General features: G+C 33.3%; 1 protein-coding gene across 1 annotated transcript in view; it reads left to right on the forward strand.

Annotated features, from left to right (window-relative positions):
* The window catches only part of LOC148272954 (uncharacterized), a 32,263-nt gene extending 19,094 nt beyond the window's left edge, over nucleotides 1-13,169 (forward strand). Inside the window, exons 2-3 of the mRNA XM_088239348.1 lie at nucleotides 10,556-10,786; nucleotides 12,379-13,169. Coding sequence (XP_088095474.1) covers nucleotides 10,556-10,786; nucleotides 12,379-12,468 — 321 coding nt within the window. The 3' untranslated portion in view covers nucleotides 12,469-13,169. The remainder of the gene's footprint in view (nucleotides 1-10,555; nucleotides 10,787-12,378) is intronic.
* The last annotated feature ends 7,005 nt before the right edge of the window (nucleotides 13,170-20,174 follow it).

Below are 20,174 nucleotides of genomic sequence, written 5' to 3' on the forward strand. Positions count from 1 at the left end.
ATGACAATTTCTTTTATGTTCAATGTGCACATTCAATTTAAAATGAATAGTCTTTTCGCTACCTGTTATACCATGCACAAATTGCACATTGAACATAAAAGAAATAGTAATTTTGCTGCTGATTTAGTTGGTCTTCCCAAAAGCAGTGATCATGCAGAGTGGCGGTTTTGGATCTAACCTCATCATATTATATTTTTAATATTAAAATTATACACAAAATTTTAGTAAACTAATTTACTTTAATACTAAAATTAGTAGATTCAAATTATATATTTAACTTTTACAATGTCCTACCAATCAAATTAAATGCTTTTAACATTTTCAGACCTGAATTAATTCCAGTCTATATAAAAACTTGACAACCTCGAAAAAGTAATTAAAAGTAAAAATATATAAAATTATATACAAATTAGAATAAAAAAATTAATTAAATCATTAAGTAAGTGAGAGACGTTTGGTTTAGTCGGGCGCCAGTTATCCGTAAAGAATAACAATTAGATTAAAGTTGCATTCAGTTTAATTATGTCAATGTGGAGGGGTAAGAAAGGAAATAAGATAAACGATGGAAATTAAATGTATTTAAATTAAATTATGAACAAAGTCTAACCTAACTTAGAATTAGCCTTAACCTACTTAAACAATAAACTTAAAATTAACCGTACGCCCTGATGCGGCGCGCGGCGTGGTGACGCGAAGGCGGCGTGGGTCCTTGGCGTGCGGCGTGGGCACAGGACGCGATGGGGGCGGCGGCGTGGTGCATCGTAGGGGGAGGCGGCATCTGGCGGCGGCGACAGGGGTAGCTGGGACGGCGGCGTCCAGCTGCGTTGAGATGTGCCGCGAGGACGGCTCGTCATGAGCGGCGGCGTGGCTTCCTGTCCCATGGCGGGGCATGAGAAGTGACGTCGGGTGCGTGGAGGGACGCACGACGTGGGCGGCTCGTCATGAGCGCAGCGGCGTGGGCGCGTGGGCGCGTGGGCGCGTGGGCTGCGTCACCGTGGTGCGGCGACGTGAGCGCGTGGGGTACGTCGTAGGTGGCATCGTCGGGACTGCGGCTTCAGGGCTGGTTAGCCAGCGCGGTGGCTTCTCTTCTGGGCTGCTGACTGGGCCACGGGGATGGCAAGGCACCCGCCCGTGACCCTTGAGGTCAACTCGGAGAGAGAGTTCGGCGAAGAGAGTGTTTCCGTAGACAGAGAGTTTAAGTGGAAGAGAGTTTAAGTGGAAGAGAGTCTAACAAGGAAGAGAGTCCGGGAAGCGGGCGTCACGGTTTTTATCATCTTTTAGACGTCCCCCCTTCCCGGTTGGTCTCGTCGCTCTCATTGGCGGGCGCACGCTTCGGTTGGGGCGGTCTTCTTTTCCCGCCGAATCCCGTCTTTCCCGCCAAATGGTGTTCTTAAAACTTATTCTACTACTTAAATATTAAATTAACCTAGTCTTATAATTAACTTATGATAAGAATCGGAATAATCGGCGAGCGTGCACGAGAATAGGTATGAAGGTAGAAAAAGCGAAGTCTATATGATGAGATAGAGTGACGTGGCGTTCCATCCTCTCTACCTACTTTCACGGGGAAACGGCGTGATGGTTGCTGTTATAATTTTCATGTAAAATATAAATATGTTATTCATGGAAATAAAGTGATTTGGATTTCGAAATATAAATATTATTTTAAACTATTATTATTCGCGTTTTTAAAAGTGTCCTGAGCTTCACAAGTATTGACATGTGGCCGGTTCTTGGGGGTACCTTCTCGGCAAGAACAATAGGCTCCCGATTGCCCGAGCGGACAGACTTTTATTACATACAACGACCCTTGCGAAAGGCGCAATTCGGGTCCTTGTTGGTGACTAATAAGTCGAACGGTATTTTTTAAAAGAGAGACGCGTTCACAATAATTATTTTTAGACAAGAAATTATAGAATTGATGGATTTGGCACAGCGGTACTTTCGGTCTATATCAAACTTTTATTATTTTTATCGGTGTGTACTTATAAAATTATTCAAAAATTGATGGTATTTTAAATGTTAATTTTATCATTTAAACTTTAGAAACTATTAAACGTTATTTTTTTTATTAACAATGGGTTTTAAAATGATAAATAACTGACAAAATTCATTTAAAACATTTAATTATCGTACAATATACGAGTTTGTTCATACAATTGAATTGATTTAATTTACGATAATACGTTTAAAACTTACATCACATATTGTTTATAAGGATAACAGGAATTTGTTCCCAAACAAACAAACCACCAGAAGCCAAAGTTAAAAACGAATTTGATTGTGTAATGCTGATTAATGACGTGCACAAAAAAAATAGAGACGTACTTTTATTCTTATTATTTAAGGTGGGGGTCAGTGCTGTGTAAGCTTCTGACAGTACTGCGACCTGTGAAGATTTATTATGACGGGTCCACGTGATTAGTTCTCGACCCCCAAGCCGAGGTTTATAAAGAGCCGGGCTACTGTGAGAGCTTTTATTTTGCTAAATCTCCCCTTATAAGCCCAGATCCGTAAAGTATCGGGCCATTTGGTAAGGGGCGAGCTCTTTAACATCCTCAGGTTTAACCAGTGGTCCCCGAAGATGAGCCTCCTTTTATGATGTAAAGTATCGCATTCAGATTGTATGCGTACAGGTGTTTCCTCATCTGCACTGCAGAACCTAAATCTAGAAGTTTCGGAAAGGTTCATTAAAGCAAAGTGTTTGTTCAATCTGCAGTACCGTGCAAGGGCACTAGTGATAACCCTCACTTAATGTCGGCTAGAGACGTACTTCCAATAGTTTAAAAATTGACTCGCCGCTTTTGAATTTTGGTTGATACGAGAGTAAAAAAATCCTGTTATTATTTGATTGAGCACTCGAGCTTAAATGGTAAAATAATCAAGGATAATATATAAATTTTGAGGTTACCAACTTTTTATAGACTGATTTGTGGTTATGTGACTAGGTTTCTTCTGACACATGCATACGTATTATATTTAAATTATCAGCAATCTTGTATGCGTACAAAATAAAACATCTAGAAATTTATGTAGGTCAAAAAAATAATATTTTTATGATTCGTATTATTATGGCTATATTTTAAAGTTTTGACATTTTGAAATTACACCGCCCGCGACGTCACGAGTTCAAGTCGGTAAGTTTTTCTTACATTTAAAAGTGAAACCCCGTACCCATCAAAACACGCTTAACATCGAAAAAAATGACTACCCGCTACCCGTAAAACGAAAATCCATCACAACACATAACAACCCTTTGATTTATTAGTTATTGTAACACATTTTGTACCTGTGACGTTCAAAAAATGCATTATGTAACTTAGTAGACATTATAATAATAAATATGTACATCTCCCCTCCCCTCCTTATCCTCTCTTCGAGCATCCTTGTCCTAATCCCGCCCAATTTACAGTAACTTAATGTTCTTAAAATAAACATAAAAAATTCTTTGATTATTGAAAAATATTTACGAGTACATCAAAATAACATTTTTATATGTATAAACTTATATGTATTCATTTCATATGTAATATATTTTCTTTACTAACATTGTTTACTTTGTGGAAATCTGTTATTAGTTCTGAGTTTATACACTATATCTGTTTGTTTACTATAAATATGTATGTAGAACTGTTGATTTCCCAAATAAAATAAAATAAATGATCATTTGTAATATTGATATCGGAAAACTTGTTTGTTAAAAAAAATCATCCAATTCGCCGTAGCTCTGAACTTCCTCATCGTGAAATACGTATTTGAACAATAATATTATGTAATGCCTAGACTTCCATATTCCATTCTCAAGAATGTTTTCCGTCTCCGTTGCAACAAATTTCTTCACTAGGGAGTGAAATCCAGCTTTGTCTTCAATCATTTGGATATACTCAAAATATTTTCAAAAATGGCTTTTAATAACTCTTCAAAGAATTATTAATGCCTTCGGCAATATTGGAATTACATAATTCGACATTCCTTAGCGTGTAGATAAAATGGCAATAGTATTAACCCTCATGTCACCTGTACTGCTTCTTTTTTTCTTTTTTTATACCTACAAAAATAAAAAAAGTCCAATTTCAATGTTATTTAAATGCAAATTAAAGGGTGGATACTGTTTAAAGTTTATTAAAGAATATATTTATGAAGTACATTATTTTTTCATACTTAAATGTTTACTATGCTGTGTCCAGGCGGATAAAAATACCTGTAAAATAGATTAAAAACACGGGATGCCTGTCTGCGCGATGGATGCTGTCAGGTAAAAATCCTAAATGAGGAAATCGAGTAAAAATAAGCTTACCTCGTTGTGAAGTGGTTGTCGCGTTTGCGTACGATTCTTGAGGTTCTTGGTTCGATTCTTGGCACGATGGACCTAAAATTTTGATTTTAAAAATTGCTCAAACTGCAATTTTCCAATGGCATATGATTCGTAAGACTAATCGCCTTGCTTTTACGTAACATATGATGGAAATAAGCTGCATTTGGTTTACCAGTGCATTCTTCAATGCACAACTGGATACAAAAAAGGGAATGATGATGAAATATTTACTACAAAAAAGTCCAAGGAATTAATATCAAAATAACTCTAAAATGGTAAATAAATCAGTTTAATTGGTGCAAATATTTTCACGGTCGCTGTTATTAATATGTTTCTCTTTTGGATGATACCGTGTGTGTTGGATTTGTTTCGACGTTTTGGCTACCATTGCAGGAGCCATCTTCAGGGTAAACTGTGTTTTTTAGACTGCGATATTGGACAAATTACTAGTATTTAAAACACATTATTTTTTCTACATAACGAATTCAGGTGAATGTCAGTATTTAATGAACAGCCTTACCGCTCTGTTGAGTGGCTGATTTAGCGGTGACATTTTTATGTCTGCATTGTTTCTTTAATTTTATTATAATAACAAAAAATAAAGTAATGATAAAAAATAAAAATAATAAATTAGCCAATAAAATACAACTTGATGCGTTTGTTTCAAAATTTAAAAAAAATGTAAGGAGCTGTTATTAACAGGTCCGCCTCGTGGTGTAATGGTCAGCACGTTTACATACTACGCAAGAGGTCTTGGATTCGTTTCTCGACATGGTTGACGTGAAATATTTATTTAAAATAGTGTTTTTACACTTGAATATTTCATAATTCCTCGACTGGTACCTGAAACGCGCCATTTTACTAACTGATCATCTTATATTCATGCAACAAAAAAACGATCAAGATTAGCTGCGATTGGTGTACCAACGCAGTTCCCTGCGCACCATTCGGTGCGGAAAGGGAATGATGATGATGATGTTATTAACAAAAATATAAATTTTCTTGTATCATATCATGGAATAAATATCTTTTAAGTACTGTACATATGACATTAAATTACAAATTTAAAAGCTTCAATTAAATTTATTTTACAATAGAATCACTATGTAAAGCGCCCTTGAGGTATTTTATTACGAAAATGCTATATAAGTTATCCATGATAATAATAATAATAATGAACTGTTTTGAAGCACATTAATTCAAGTATAAATTCTGATGAGAAAGGGTTAGAAGAGAGAGTGAACAGTAAACATTGCACCAAATCTGGTTTTGGTTGTGTTATAAAATGTTCCGTAATCAGGTAACAAGAAAGTGGTCCCACATTTCCTCATGTGGCTGATTAATTCATAAACAAAGCGATGCATCTATTGTGGAATATTTTGCATAGCTGGTAAATATTTCATTTGGAGTATTTTAAAGCCTATTAAGGAACTCACATTGTATATACAAATGTACATATTAGCCGATTTAACAACCGGAACCATAAAATTAAAATTATTTTTCTTTTTTGTACATTTAGATTCAGGCTTTAGTCTGGTAAAACGAACGCAATATTAGGAAATCATACAATTTTTCCATTTTAAAACGAATGTTTTTTTTTAATCGCGTAATAATAAAAAAATATGAATTAAACAATGTTTGATTATGTCCAAATGCTTGCAGACTGGCTGGATTTCCTACCTAGGGAGTTGTTCATATTTAAATTTATTTCAACAGAGAGGGAAATTTTTTGAGAAGGGGATATAGAAGTCAGGGCTTATAACCTGTCATTGGCTGGTTTAAGTGGCCACTTTACACACTGTGTAACATTCACAATTCTGCCCATGTTTGAACATCCACATTTCCTCAAATCTTCCATCTGTTGACTTTTGTGAAGTAAAAGAGCTGAAACCTTTATCACGGGTGAGATTCATCCGGCTGAACCAAATCACCTACTAGGCAACGCCTGAAAACAATTTTCCAATTCTTATACTTCTTCTTTTACCAAGTAGTAATTCAACAATGTTTAATAATGTTCAAATGCTTGCAGTTTGGCCAGTCTCATTTCTAAAAAAAATTCCCTTTCTGTTGAAATAAATTTAAATGTGAATTAGATAGGAACAGTATTTTCTAAAGGTATTTCTGTTTAAAAAATATACCAAAAAGTTTTATGTAACTAAAATATAAATACTTTTAGACCGGCAGATAACTCCATTTCAAATTTAGACTGAACTTAGGTATCTGAGATCTCAATAAAGACTAAGTTTTGAAATAAAAATTTTGACAATAATTTGAAGATAATAAATTGAACATGAATGTGGCCGAAGCCAAATTTTTATTTATTTATTTTGAAAAGAAATACAAACATTTTAAATCACATACATTTTTGTGAAATTTTCCTTTATTTCTACGTAAAATTATGCATTCGGTAATACTAATAAAAAATATAAAAAAATATTGAAATATTTTAGTTGAAACCTTTTTTTATAGAATTACATTGTCTTTTTTTAAAAAAAGAAGATGATTCTGGTTGTAATATTTTATTTAAAACACCATCTTATTTACGTTATTGTCCTTCATACCTGCCCTTACCGAAAACGATAGTGTATTTATTTACAGAAATACCTTTAAAAAATATTGTTCTTATCTAATTTATGTTTTTTTAATTTTTTATTATTGCGCGATTAAAAAAAAACATTCGTTTTAAAATGGCAAAATCGCATGATTTCCTAATTTTGCGTTCGTTTTACCAGACTACAGCTAAGTCGACCTAATTTATATTAAGTTAGATAATTTAGTAAGTTCCATTTTATTCAAGCATGTTCCCTCAATGAAAGCCAATAAGTATGTAAAAACTATAAAATATACATAAAATAACATACATCAATTGTCGAATTAAAAATTAACAAACAAATAAAATAATGCATAACTGTGTTGGTGTTCATAATTAAAAATAAAAATTAAAAAATCTGAAGTTTGTTTCATATGTATGATGTATGAAAAAACCCCAAAGCGGTGTTTACAAATAAACCCTTTGGCAAAAATAATAAGTAACTAATAAAATTGGGGTTAAACTAAGGGTACCGACAATGATAAGAATTATACACGTGCGTTATGGTAAATTTTGAAAGCTTAAGCAAATTCCTTGCAACCTGCCACGGGTAAATACTTGGGTTTTCGCACTTATTAACAGAGGTCAATAAAACACGACTCCGTACGACGAAGTAAATCCCGAAATTCTTTCAAGGGACCGGACTTAATCCTACCCCATCATAAAAGGTAAAACTCCCGTCTCCGGAACGTGAGAAACTAAGCCCGGATTATCTGCGTACAGAAAAATGCATAGGGTACTAATGCGGTCGACATATATTCCGGTCGTTTCTATATGATGGCAAGATGATCCTTCCAACGCTTCGGTTCGGTCTAGGGACTAGCGTAAATAAAATGCATGTACTCTTACCACTTACATAAATTAATTACTGCTCTTCCGGTATCGGGAATCGAACCCGTATCTCATCTCGTAAATGACACAGCGGGCCGACCACTAGTAATTATTATTTTATATAATATCGTAAATATATAATTTATAAATTCATATATAATTATTAATTAGTTCCTAGTTCATTGTTAACAAAAATGCTTCTCAATTCATCCAATGTAAAATAATTTTTCTGCCTTACATAACATTCAGTTCAGTGACATTGCTTTGTTTTATCTGATATTATGATTCCATTTATGCTGACGTCAATTAATCATATTTTATCGAGATTCTGTATTTTACTGTTTAAAATGTGTATACACAAATATAATAATATTGTTAATATTATTGTCAATATAATTGTTAGAACTTACAATTATTATTTAGTTAACATCGATGTTATTTTTATAAATATTTTTCAAGCTTGTTTGTTATATAATTAATTTCTTCAAATCATAAAAATATTAAAATAAAATTGTAATTAAGTACTTAGGATATTGTAAGTTATAATACCATGTCTTGATTATTTAATGTTGTTAGTAGTAAAATTATAAAGTTAAGATTATAGATTAAGAAGATGATATAGAGTTTTAATATTATATAATTGAAATTAAACTTAGTAGAATTATGAAATCTCGTTCTGGAACCGACAACACTGCTGAAATATGGGCGTCACCTTTACCAATAGGGTGGTACCTACCCTGGATCTTACATCCCTTATTGGCAGATCCAGACGAGCGCCACGCTGAAAGGCGTGGCCATAAAAACATATATAATCTGTACACGCCGCCGAAGGAGACACTTGGCATCAGGCACTCAGCCGTTCGGCTTGCTCTCAGTCTCCGGACTTCCCTGGCCAGTCTGCCAGGACGAAATACGTGGCCGTCCGCCGCCACGTCTAAGTCATCTCGCCTACCAGCCGCGTAGGACTCAACACTGCCGCCGACGCAGTTCAGCACCCTCAAGTCAGAGGACGTGCCAATCTTAAGCCATGAGCTTCCGCCTACCAGCAGCGTAGGACTCAACACTGCCACCGACGCAGTTCAGCATCCTCAAGTCAGAGGACGTGCCAATCAAGCCAGCAGCGCTCGCCTACCACCAGCGTCGGCCTCACCACTGCCACCTTCGCAGCCTAGCACCCCCGCCGTGCTAACCCTCAAGTCAGAAGACGCCACGTTTCCTCGAGAAGCCATCCAACCTCAGATCTCCGCCTGGATCTCAGCAGCCTCCAAATTGTTCAACACCCACTCTCCGCTGGTGCCCTAGCTGCTCGAGAACCCGAAGGGTCATTCACTACGTCTTCATCTCCGGGTAAATTTAAGTTAATTATTAAGTTGTTATATTAAGTTTAAAGCTAATAAGTAGGTTAATTACTTTTGTGTTCAATTCGTATGTTTTTTTAAATTATATTATACATGCAAATGTTTAAAGTAATTATTGTCTTCATTCAATCCTTCCTCTCAACGTTATAGTAAATTGCAATCACCAAATACAATGATAAATGGAAATATTATTTAATTAAATAAACTCAACAGAAAATCCCATATTTCTATTGTGTTATGTATTTTTTAAAGAATTATTAGCGTTCTTATAATTGATCCAAATATTTCAATTTTGGTGGCCATTTTGAACGAGTTGTAAATAACTCACTACAAGAAAATGGCAATTAAGTTGGGGTATAGTGGGGTTCGAACCGTCCTGTCCGCAACATTAGGCACGGGACAGCAACCCGATTTAAAATACATTTCAATTTACATTAGCATTCATTTATTTATTTTATTTTTGAATTACGATTTTAAGAAATTGTGCACACATAAACATAATATAAAGTACAGAGATACAGATTATAGTCCCACAACCAGAAATGACCCGCCTGTAAACTTGCCCCGACTCGCTAAAAAATCCACCATGAATCGGGTTACTTGTGATGCATTAATAACCATGTTTTAATTTTAATTTTAGTCGTATTACAACAAGTCAGATGGCCTGATTACAGTGATGAATTACAGCACAGAACACCCAGGTTTTGGAATAATTTAATTTATTTTTTGTATCCTCACCGGGAATCCAACCCGAAACTTTTGGTGCATGAGTCAAGCGTCTTAACCGATACACCACAGAAGCCACCTACATGTGCATAACATAATGTTTGAATTAAAATGTAATCTCACTTGTAATTTTTTTAGAAAAGTAATGAATTTAATTTAAAATATATTATTACTTTTAACTTTGTTTCCTTGAATACGTGTTGTTTTATTTCTTTATTTTAACGTGTTGGACATAATATAAACTGTACATTGGCGGATTTATTGCCAAATGGCAACTTTTTTCTGTCAACTAATAAAATAAAGATGTGATTTATTTTAATTTAAGTTTTCTTATTGCTCTAAATAACTTATTATTTACATTTGCAAAATTTTTCTTTTTTATGTTAACCACTTTATTTTTATCATAAATTATTAACAACTTTATTTTGTTATATTTAAATTGAGAACATAACATTTTCTCATGTTAATTGTTATCTTTTATTCAGGGATATTATGTTTTTTTTTTAATATTCTATGTTCACTTAACTGTTTAGTTTTAATCATTATTTTATATTTCATATTATGTAATACATTATTATTGTTCACTACTGTGATTATTTCTGGAAAACATTTTTTTTAATAGGTTTTTTGAATCGTTGATGTATAAATAAATAAATAATATCGACATAAAAAACTGCGCGTTTCCTAAATGCGTTTTTTTTTAACATTATATTTTCAATGTCTCTAATATTTCAGGATTCCGAAAATGACGTCCACTTGAATTCCGTTCTGCCTGAGAAAGAGCAGCCTTCCTTGCCCCTGAAGACCGCAGACCCTGAAGCTGCCGCTGCAGAACAGCCCCAAGTGGAGCTGGAGAGACTAGAGCTGCTGCCAGAAGTGGAAGCCACCACCAAGGGTCCCGTGGAGACTTTCCCCACAACCACAAACCCAACTTACTTCTCCAGAGTTATAACCAGCATATTTGAGGTAATTGATCTATTTATTTCTTTTTGTAAGAATAACAATTGATTTTTAAGGCAACCGATAAGCTGCAAAAGTCCTTTTGTCTGAGCATTAAATCTTGTGTGGCTGTGATGTCACACTAGTCGACATAAGATACAACACTTGATATACCTCTCTTATTTTTTCAAATGATGAACCCGTATTTTTTGTAATCTTCAAATGGACATTTTCACACCCGATTTGTAAAGTGAGATTTGTTTAACTATTTAGGATGTTAATACAAAAAAATATTTATCCTTGCTACGCGAAGAATGAATTTCCGCTAATTCAGCAACACATCTGTTTAAGAGAGAGCACTAAGATAGAACTTATAACAAGGAAGACAGAAACACTATTCTGTGACGGGTGTTGTCTAAAACAGATTTAGTATTCAGTCGGTTGATCCCATACATTAGAGTTGGCACTAAAACTGCATTGTGAACTGCTAGTTTAGCCTCCTGCGATAAACATTGGTTTGCCAAAGTAGATTTAAGTGCACCATTCACCCTGTTCCTGGCACTCACCCTCCTTTCAATATCTTTCTCGGTCTTTCCATCCCTAGTAAACATACTTCCCAGTACACAAATTATTCTATCTGATTCAGAATATCTCCGTTCACACTGATCTCACATTAAGCATAAATTATGGAAAATAATTATTATACTGTATGTTTCCATGTTTTTTTTCAAATTCAAAAAAAGATAGCACAATGTATTTCCATACGAAATCAAAAATATTTTTTTTATATAAAATGTTATTAAATATTTGTATTTAACCACTTACCGACTTTTCTATGTCTACCGGTTTCGAGACGTAGCCGGCTCTTCGTCAGGACACTAATTAAACCAACATGCAAAACCCACTATACACATTCACTATTGTTGTTGCACAAAAAGATAAAACCACACGACATGCATTTTAACATGCAACCTTAACATGCACTGATGGGGTTATAAAAATATTTTATGTTGTGGGAGAAAAGTGCAAAAAATAGGGAGAAGATAAAGAAAGGGGCGTTAGTTTAATATGTATTGACTTCGCAATAATACAATAACAATGTCTCATACAAGAGTTAAGGTCTTACATGCAAATAATAAAGGGTTAAATGAAAATAATACGAAAATATTTCACATTAGGAAAGCTTTAAAAAATAACGTTCCTTTGATCAATAATCAAACAACCTTTCAATATAGCCCATTACACGACGTTCCATTGTAATAGTCAACCTATACCCATTAAATTCCCACGCCTCCCTTTATCCCTCAAACCTTTTTTTAACTATTTCTCCCACAGCATAAAATATTTTCATAACCTAATCAGTGCATGTAAGAGTTGCTCATTAAAATGCATGTCGTGTTGGTTTAATATTTTTGTGCAACTATGGTGATGGTGTACAGTAGGTTTTGCATGTTGGTTTTATTGGTGTCCTGGCGAAGAGGCGGGTACGTCTCGCAACAGTTAGACAAAAAAGTTTGTAAGTGGTTGTGTACAAATATTTAATGGCATTTAATAAAATGTTTCACCACAAAGTTAATGCTTTAAATAATAATACGAGTATATGTCATTTTCCTTTGCAGATTCCAATTGCGGTTTTAACAGCTGTAAGAAATCTTCTGCAAACTACTGCCACTGCAGCTCCTAAGATACCTGCCGTTGTTCCACAATAAAAAAATAAAAACAACAACACTTTTATTTATTTTTTATAATAAAAACATATGAAACATCCATACGCAAACATTCCATTAGAAAAGATATTTGATTCTGCCAACAGCAGAATCTATATATAATGTAATATTGTTGGTATAGATTAAAAAATAATTAGTAAACATTACAGAAAATTACGTCATTTTCAAATAAGCCAATATTGATTTAAATGTGATTTTCGTTCACAGTCTGTAATTTTTCTCACGTAGGTCAATAGAATGATTTAATAGTACCTAATTTAACAAAAATGAAACAAAAGATATATTTCGTACCGCCAAAAGTATTATTAAAACTGATTTTTATTACTTTTTTTAAAACACAATATTAAAGACGACTTTAGTAAAATCAATTGATTGTAAAAACTTAAGGGCAGCATAAAATAATCCAATCTTGCTGTTCAATTATACAAAACCTAGTGATTCAGAAAAAATATTACTTGTATTTAAAGAATAAAATAGGTGACAATGTTATATTTTTTAATATAATCAATAACAACTTATTAATGGGTTTTTTTTTTCTTTGATCTTAAATATACAAGGCAAAATGAGAATTATAACGATTTAAGGTATTGTTTAAAATACTTTGTAAACAAAACAATAATAAATTATATTTTGTAAATATTTGTACCTATTTTTAACCTTTTTAAAATAAAGTGTAAAATGTTGTGGTATTTTTTATTTATTAAAATTTTATTAGCGAGCCCATGGAAAATTGGTTATATTATCATTGAAATAGTTCGTCACTAATGTTTCAAGAATAAATATTTATAAGTATTTTTCCATTATTCCCTGGGCCCATATTACAACGAAAAGTTAACAGTTATCGTAAATTTTCTCTATAAAGTAATATTATGTTTCTGTTAGAAAAACAGAATTCGATTTTTTTGTTTCTGAACATGTTCAAGTTACTGTTACAAGGTTACCGACGAAAATACTTAAAATTTTCATACAAATATACACATTTTCATGCATAAATTTTGATTTTGCTTTATAGACAATCGAAAATAACCCCTTTACCTCCCTATTGTAATCCCCTGGGCCCCGATTACAATGGGAAGATAACTCTTGTGTGGCTGTGATGTCACACTAGTCGACAAAGGACACAAGACTTGATATATCTCTCTTATTTTTTAAAATGATGAATTCGTATTTTTTGTGATCTTCAAATGGACATTTTCACACCTGATTTAGAAAGCAAAATTTCTATAACTATGCCAAATGCTAATACAAAAAATATTTATCCTTGCTGCGGGAAGAATGAATGTCCGCTGATTCAGCAACACATATATACAGATACCTTATACAAGAGAGAGCACGAAGATAGAAGTCATAACAAGGAAGACAGAGTCACGGTTCTGCAGCGGGTGTTGTCTAAAACAGATTCAGTCTTCAGTCGGTTGATGACAGTGATGAGGGATGCGCGCGCGTAACATGGGCGGCGTATTTGTGATTTTTAATTTATTTTGCTATAACCGGGCAACATTCTTTGTTTATTCGCATACATTATGGAAAATTAATTATTAAACAGTATGACTCCATGTTTTTTTTTGTGTGACTCAATGTCTGAACCTTAAAAATATTTTGTCTTTTGCTAGTGGTAACACAATGTTACATCTCCGCGCGCAAAGGCATTGTTTACCACAGTCTTTTAGGAGTTAACAGAGTTATCTTTGACAGTATATAAAGAAAACTCGATATGTGTGTACGAAAATGAGTTTATTTACATGAAAATTTTAAATGTCTTCGTCGGTAACCTATAATTGAACATGTTTGGAAGAAAAAAACGAAAATTTAAATTCAGTTGGTAGAAAAAATTGAAGTTGAATGTATACTTCCCACTGTAATCGAGGCCCTGGTCTTTTTTATCTTTACGGTAAATTTATGATAAAAATATCTATATTAGATAAATAAAATTTACAGATGATACAAAATTAAGTTGGTCCTCTACTCCTCCCGGTTTTACGCCGTCCTCATGCTACTTTCTCCCGGCAAACCTCCGAATATTATCCCACCATCTCTTCGGTGGGCGTTCTTGGCATCTCGTATTTGGTCTCCCCGCGAACACGCCACGTCCACCTATCGTCAGACGTTCGAGGGATCCTTCAGCGATGTCAAATTTATAGCTGAACTTAAAATTTCTTCGTTTCTAATAAAATGATTTATTTTACAGCTTACTCTGTGCCATTTTAGTCCGTTCTGATATTTAATAAAAATGTTTAATAGAATTGTTTTTAAATACGGCACACTCAAGAAATTCAGCATTTCTTATGTTGTTCAGTATTTTTTTACATGAGCAATTGGTTTGCATGTATTAATATTGAAGATTCGTTTTTCTTGTACAAAATTATGAATGAAAACATTGGAAAAGGACGTCCGAGAAAATTTTGTATTATCAAATTAACAAAAAATAAAAATATTATTTAATATACTCGTAGTTGCATTAATGATACACGTTTTTTATATATTACAAACAACTTTAATATTTTTTTTATTGTTAAAGTTGTAAATTTTCAAAAAACAGGCTGCTTGGACTATTATATTTTTTTAGTTATTTAAAGTTAAGAATATAATTTTGAATAAACAAAAGAAAAAAATATATTCGAAATAAAAAGATAAACAAAAAATAATAATTCAGTAATTCTTATTAAAATAGAATGCTGTTTTTACTCGAGTTGAGAAATTTTAAATAAATAATTTTACTTCTAATTTATTTTCTGATATAATTTTTAGTTCGTTCGGGAGATTGTTGTAATTTTTTGTTCCTTTGAAAACAAAACTATTGTGACCCGGACTTATATGAAATTTATTGGGAGAAAATATCTAGACATTTTAAACATATTCTCGTCGGCTCATTATTATTTATTGCTTTTTAAAATACAAAATACACAATTATAAAAACAAAAAAATACCTGGCATGGACCTTTGTATGGGTATGCATTAAAAAAACATTTAAAAGTACTGGAAGAATACAACAAATGATTAACATTTTTTAAAAGTGGAAATATTAAAACATAAATATTTGTCAGTAAAAATCTAAAATATTTACATGTAGTATAGAAAATAAAAAATATAAAGTTTTATGTGAAATAAAGTTTATTATGTTGATAATGTATCCAAAATAAAACAATTCGAATTCATGGCGCAAAGGCTTTGTACACCGATATTTGGTTAGATAAAGTCAAAATGTTCAGCCATGCGTTTCAGGTGCTAATTCAGGGAACACTTATTAATTTATTTATTTACGGTTCCATGTACCTTTTACAGTATTACAATAAACTCAATGAAAAAAAATACAACATAAAAAAATAATATTAAAAAATATAGCAGTTTTAAAAAAGAGGAAGAGAATTTTTTAAAGGGCTTGAAAAGGAAAGTTCAAAAGTTTACATCATAGTACTTAGAAATATCAATGCTAAACAATAACAAATTTTAAAAATAAATAAAAACACAAGAGCAAAGAGTTAAAATAAAAGTAAAGAAATAATAATTTCTCGAATTTTCAATTATTAGTTGATTTTTAAAACACAGGACTTGGTAAGTCGCTGCATATAGAATATTTTAGTGTAAATTCACCTCTTCAAATAAATATTTTAGGTCAATCTTAATTGGAATAGAACCCGAGACCTCTTAATAATAATAATAATAATAATATTTGGCTGATTTATAAAGCGCCATTTTTGTAAAAAATCACCTCAAGAGCGCTTTACAATTGTATATCTAAACTTACATTCTAAGTAAACTTAAGTGATATATTTTATTTCCAGATTTAAAATTGAGGGTATGATAGTTAAAAGAGGTGGGATTTTAGTTGGGATCTGAACTGACTGGGTCTATCGATGATTCGTAAGTTTAAAGGCAATTGGTTCCAGGCAGAGGGGCCGGCGGCGGCAAAAGCACGATCTCCAAATCTAGTGTTTGGGGAGCGCCGGATTTCGTCAAGTTTTCCTCTTCCTGTATCAAATGCTGACCTAAGAGTAGATTTTCTTTGACATGTATTTTCCCTAATACAAAGGTCCGATAGGTATTTTGAAGCCATTTCATGAAGGGATTTGAATACTGTCCAGCACAGTTTGTATTTTATTCTCTCTGGGCTTTTTAACCAGTGCAAATCTCGAAGATGTTGTGAGATGTGAGAATATTTTTTTAACTCCCGTAATAAGCCTTGTAATAACAGATATGCCGTAATAACAGATTGAAGTTTATATGGAAGGTAAATGAAGTTTACATGGAAGGTAAATGATCTGACCACTAAACTGCCAGCATAAGCAAATGGGCAGCTTTTTGTCAAAAATCACGATACGATGTAATGTTTAACAAGAAATTTCGAACCATTAGATATATAGTACAGCAATGAGCGGTTTATTTTTTTTCTGTGCGAAAAAATATTTAATGTTTTCAATTGTTTTAATCAATAGCACAATATCTACAGATTCATAATGAAAAACTCAAAGATATGACATACACATGATTTATGCTTTAAGAAACAATTCGCGTTCAGTGTTTTTACTTATGATTAACAACAGTTCTTTTAAATTTGCATAAGTTTGATGGATACTTAAAAATAACTAATTATTTCTCAAACTAATCTGTCTCAAAGTAAAAAATCTTAAAATGTGATTTTGTCAAAAAACTGCCGTGTTTGCTTAGAATGGCAGCATATACTCGTATGTATTTATTTACATGTGTAATAAATAAGATGAATAGAATGAATATACGTTTAATGTGTCCTTTATCGACATGCACGACAAGATAAAAAAAGGTAAAACCTAAGATTGGACATCAAGAGAAAGGGCCCATTTCACATCATGGTAAAAATCCATACGGCACGATAAAGTAACGTTGGCTGGGATGTAATTTATTCATTAAAATAATTTAATTATTTTTATTAATTTAATGTCAGACAGACGCAATTATTACCAGTAAACACTGGCCAATAAATCTCCACTCGATTTCATTTTGCAGCCACTAAATAAATATTAGATAAATACAAAAGGCCTCACTCAAAAAAATTAAACCAAGTTTCATTATTACGGGTATTTTTACAAAATTAATATTGACGTTTTATTTTTTATTGTTTTACGTATTAATTTGAATTGTTTTAGCATCATTCAATAAAAAAACACATGTTAACAAAAATGTCCTGTCAAAATACAGGAAATTCCCAACTAGTCTGGATTTGAAACAATGAACCTCTGTACATTGCAAATTAATTTAAAGAAATACATAACTCAACAATATTTTGAGTTTGTCCAAATTTTTGTAGACAAGGACTGGATTCAACTCCCTGGGGAGCTGTTTATATTAACATATTACAACAGAGATGAAGAACATTTAAGAGAAGGTAATATAGAAGTCCAGGCATCTACAGGGCTTATCCAACTTCACAAACATCAACAAATGAAGGAATTGAAGGAATATAGATGTTCAAATATAGGCAGAATGGTGAATGTTACACAGTGTGTAAAGTGGCCACTTAAACCACCCATTGACAGGTCATAAGCCCTGTAGATGCCTGGACTTCTATATTACCTTCTCTTAAATGTTCTTCATCTCTGTTGCAATATGTTAAATACATGTGTGAAGGTGAATGGGTCATTCACATCGTGGTTTAATATTCCGAAAGGAGTCAAACAGGGATGTGTAATGTCACCATGGTTGTTCAACATATACATCGATAACTGTATGAAAGAACTGAAAGATTTAAGAATGGGAGCAAAAATGAGTGGTATAACTGTTAACTGTCTTCTGTATGCGGATGATGCCGTGCTTCTTGCTAGCAGCAAAGAAGACCTTCAATTCTTGGTAACAAAAGTCTACGATGTATGCAAGAAAAGCGATTTGCTTATGAATGTTGATAAATCGAAAGTGATGGTTTTTGAAAGGGATGAAAATATAACTAAATGTGAGATCAGCGTGATCGGAGATATTCTGAATGAGGTAGAAGAATTTGTGTACCTGGGAAGTATGTTTACTAGGGACGGAAAGGCCGAGAAAGATATTGAAAGGAGGGTGAGTGCCGGGAACAGGGTGAACGGTGCACTAAAATCTACTTTGGCAAACAAATGTTTATCGCAGGAGGCTAAACTAGCAGTTCAAAACGGAGTTCTAGTTCCAACTCTAATGTATGGGAGCGAAGTATGGAATTGGAAAAATAATTATGAAAGTGGGTTGAATGCTGTCGAAATGCGATCCCTCGGGCGAATGTGTGGTAAAACGATGTAGGTGCACAAATGTTGAGATCCGTGAAGTGTGTAAGGCTAAGACATGCATTATTGACAGAATCAAGAAAGGGGTGCTGCGTTGGTTTGGACATGTAGAGCGAATGGACAGCGAATAAAAGGCTAAAAGGATCTACGATGCAAATGTTGATGGATGCAGAAAACGAGGAAGACCGAGAAAGACATGGCACGATCAAGTCCATCAAATACTTGAAGATGGACATGTCAAAAGTAGGAATAATCGGCGTGCGTGCATGAGAAGATGTATGAATGTAGAGGAAGCGAGGTCTGTATGCCAAGATAGAGTTTTATGGCGTTCTATCCTCTCTGCCTACCCCTACGGAGAAACGGCGTGATGGTTTGTTGTTGTTGTTGTAAATACATAACTGTCAAGAGGAAGATCAGAATTCAAGTGAACTCCTTGATAAATTTTAAATGCAACAATTATGCGTTTCTTGAAAGCCATTGGTGGATTAACCGGTTTCTCTTCACATCTTTAGCATTATTCCAAATATACTAACAATGCTGTGCAAGGTGCGTGTTTATTTATACTTACGTAATAGAGCCGTCAATAAATTTTTATTTTAGTAAAGATCCTTCATACGTGAGGTAGGTATGGACAGTGTAAATACGGTGATTCAGAATAAAATGATCCCAACATAAACTAAAATAAAATGTATGATATTGGTAAAAAAAAAACAACATCAGTAATATTTCTTTGATACATTTTACTTTGTAGCAGTTTGCACTCACTTAAACGTTACAGAATTCTTGCCAATTAATGTTAAGAAAACATTAGTCCAGAGCTTACTTCTTCCATTCCTTGACTGTGAGGATGTATGTTATCCTGATGCTAACTCTGAATTACTTGATAAGTTAGAACGATTGCAGTATACGTTATATCTTTGATTTTCGCAAATTTGACCACATAACCGAGTATCGCACGCAACTACACTGGCTCAGTTTCAGGCATAGAAGAAATATTCACATTCTATCACTTCTTCACAATATCTTAAATAATCCCACTTCGCCTGTTTATCTAAACGAGCTCTACCAACCTCTTTCGCAACACGTACTATCTCTTCGTTCTAGTAACGAGAAACCTCTTTTAATACCCTGTCATCGCTCTAATTTTGTAGCCGCTTGATTGGGGAATAATCTACCCACTAATGTTAGAGACGCCTCTTCGTTATTTACATTTAAGTAAATATTTTAACTGTTCTTTTATCCTTCTTCTTTCCTTCCCATCTCCTCTCCTCTTTTCATTGTATAGTGTTATTTTATTTTTATATTGTTATTTTGTTAATCTTTGTTTTTAATTTGTGTATAATATTGTAAGATTCAATATGTCCATGAATTTGTAATCTTCTCTAACTGAAAGGTTTGGGTAGGTAGGAAGAAATTGCCTTAAGGCAATATGCCCTCCCTTATATGTGTATATATTGTATATGT

The sequence above is a fragment of the Micrasema longulum genome, unplaced genomic scaffold, assembly GCF_059751315.1.
Source record: "Micrasema longulum isolate JH-2025_06_02 unplaced genomic scaffold, ASM5975131v1 h1tg002143l, whole genome shotgun sequence".
Taxonomy (NCBI): domain Eukaryota; kingdom Metazoa; phylum Arthropoda; class Insecta; order Trichoptera; family Brachycentridae; genus Micrasema; species Micrasema longulum.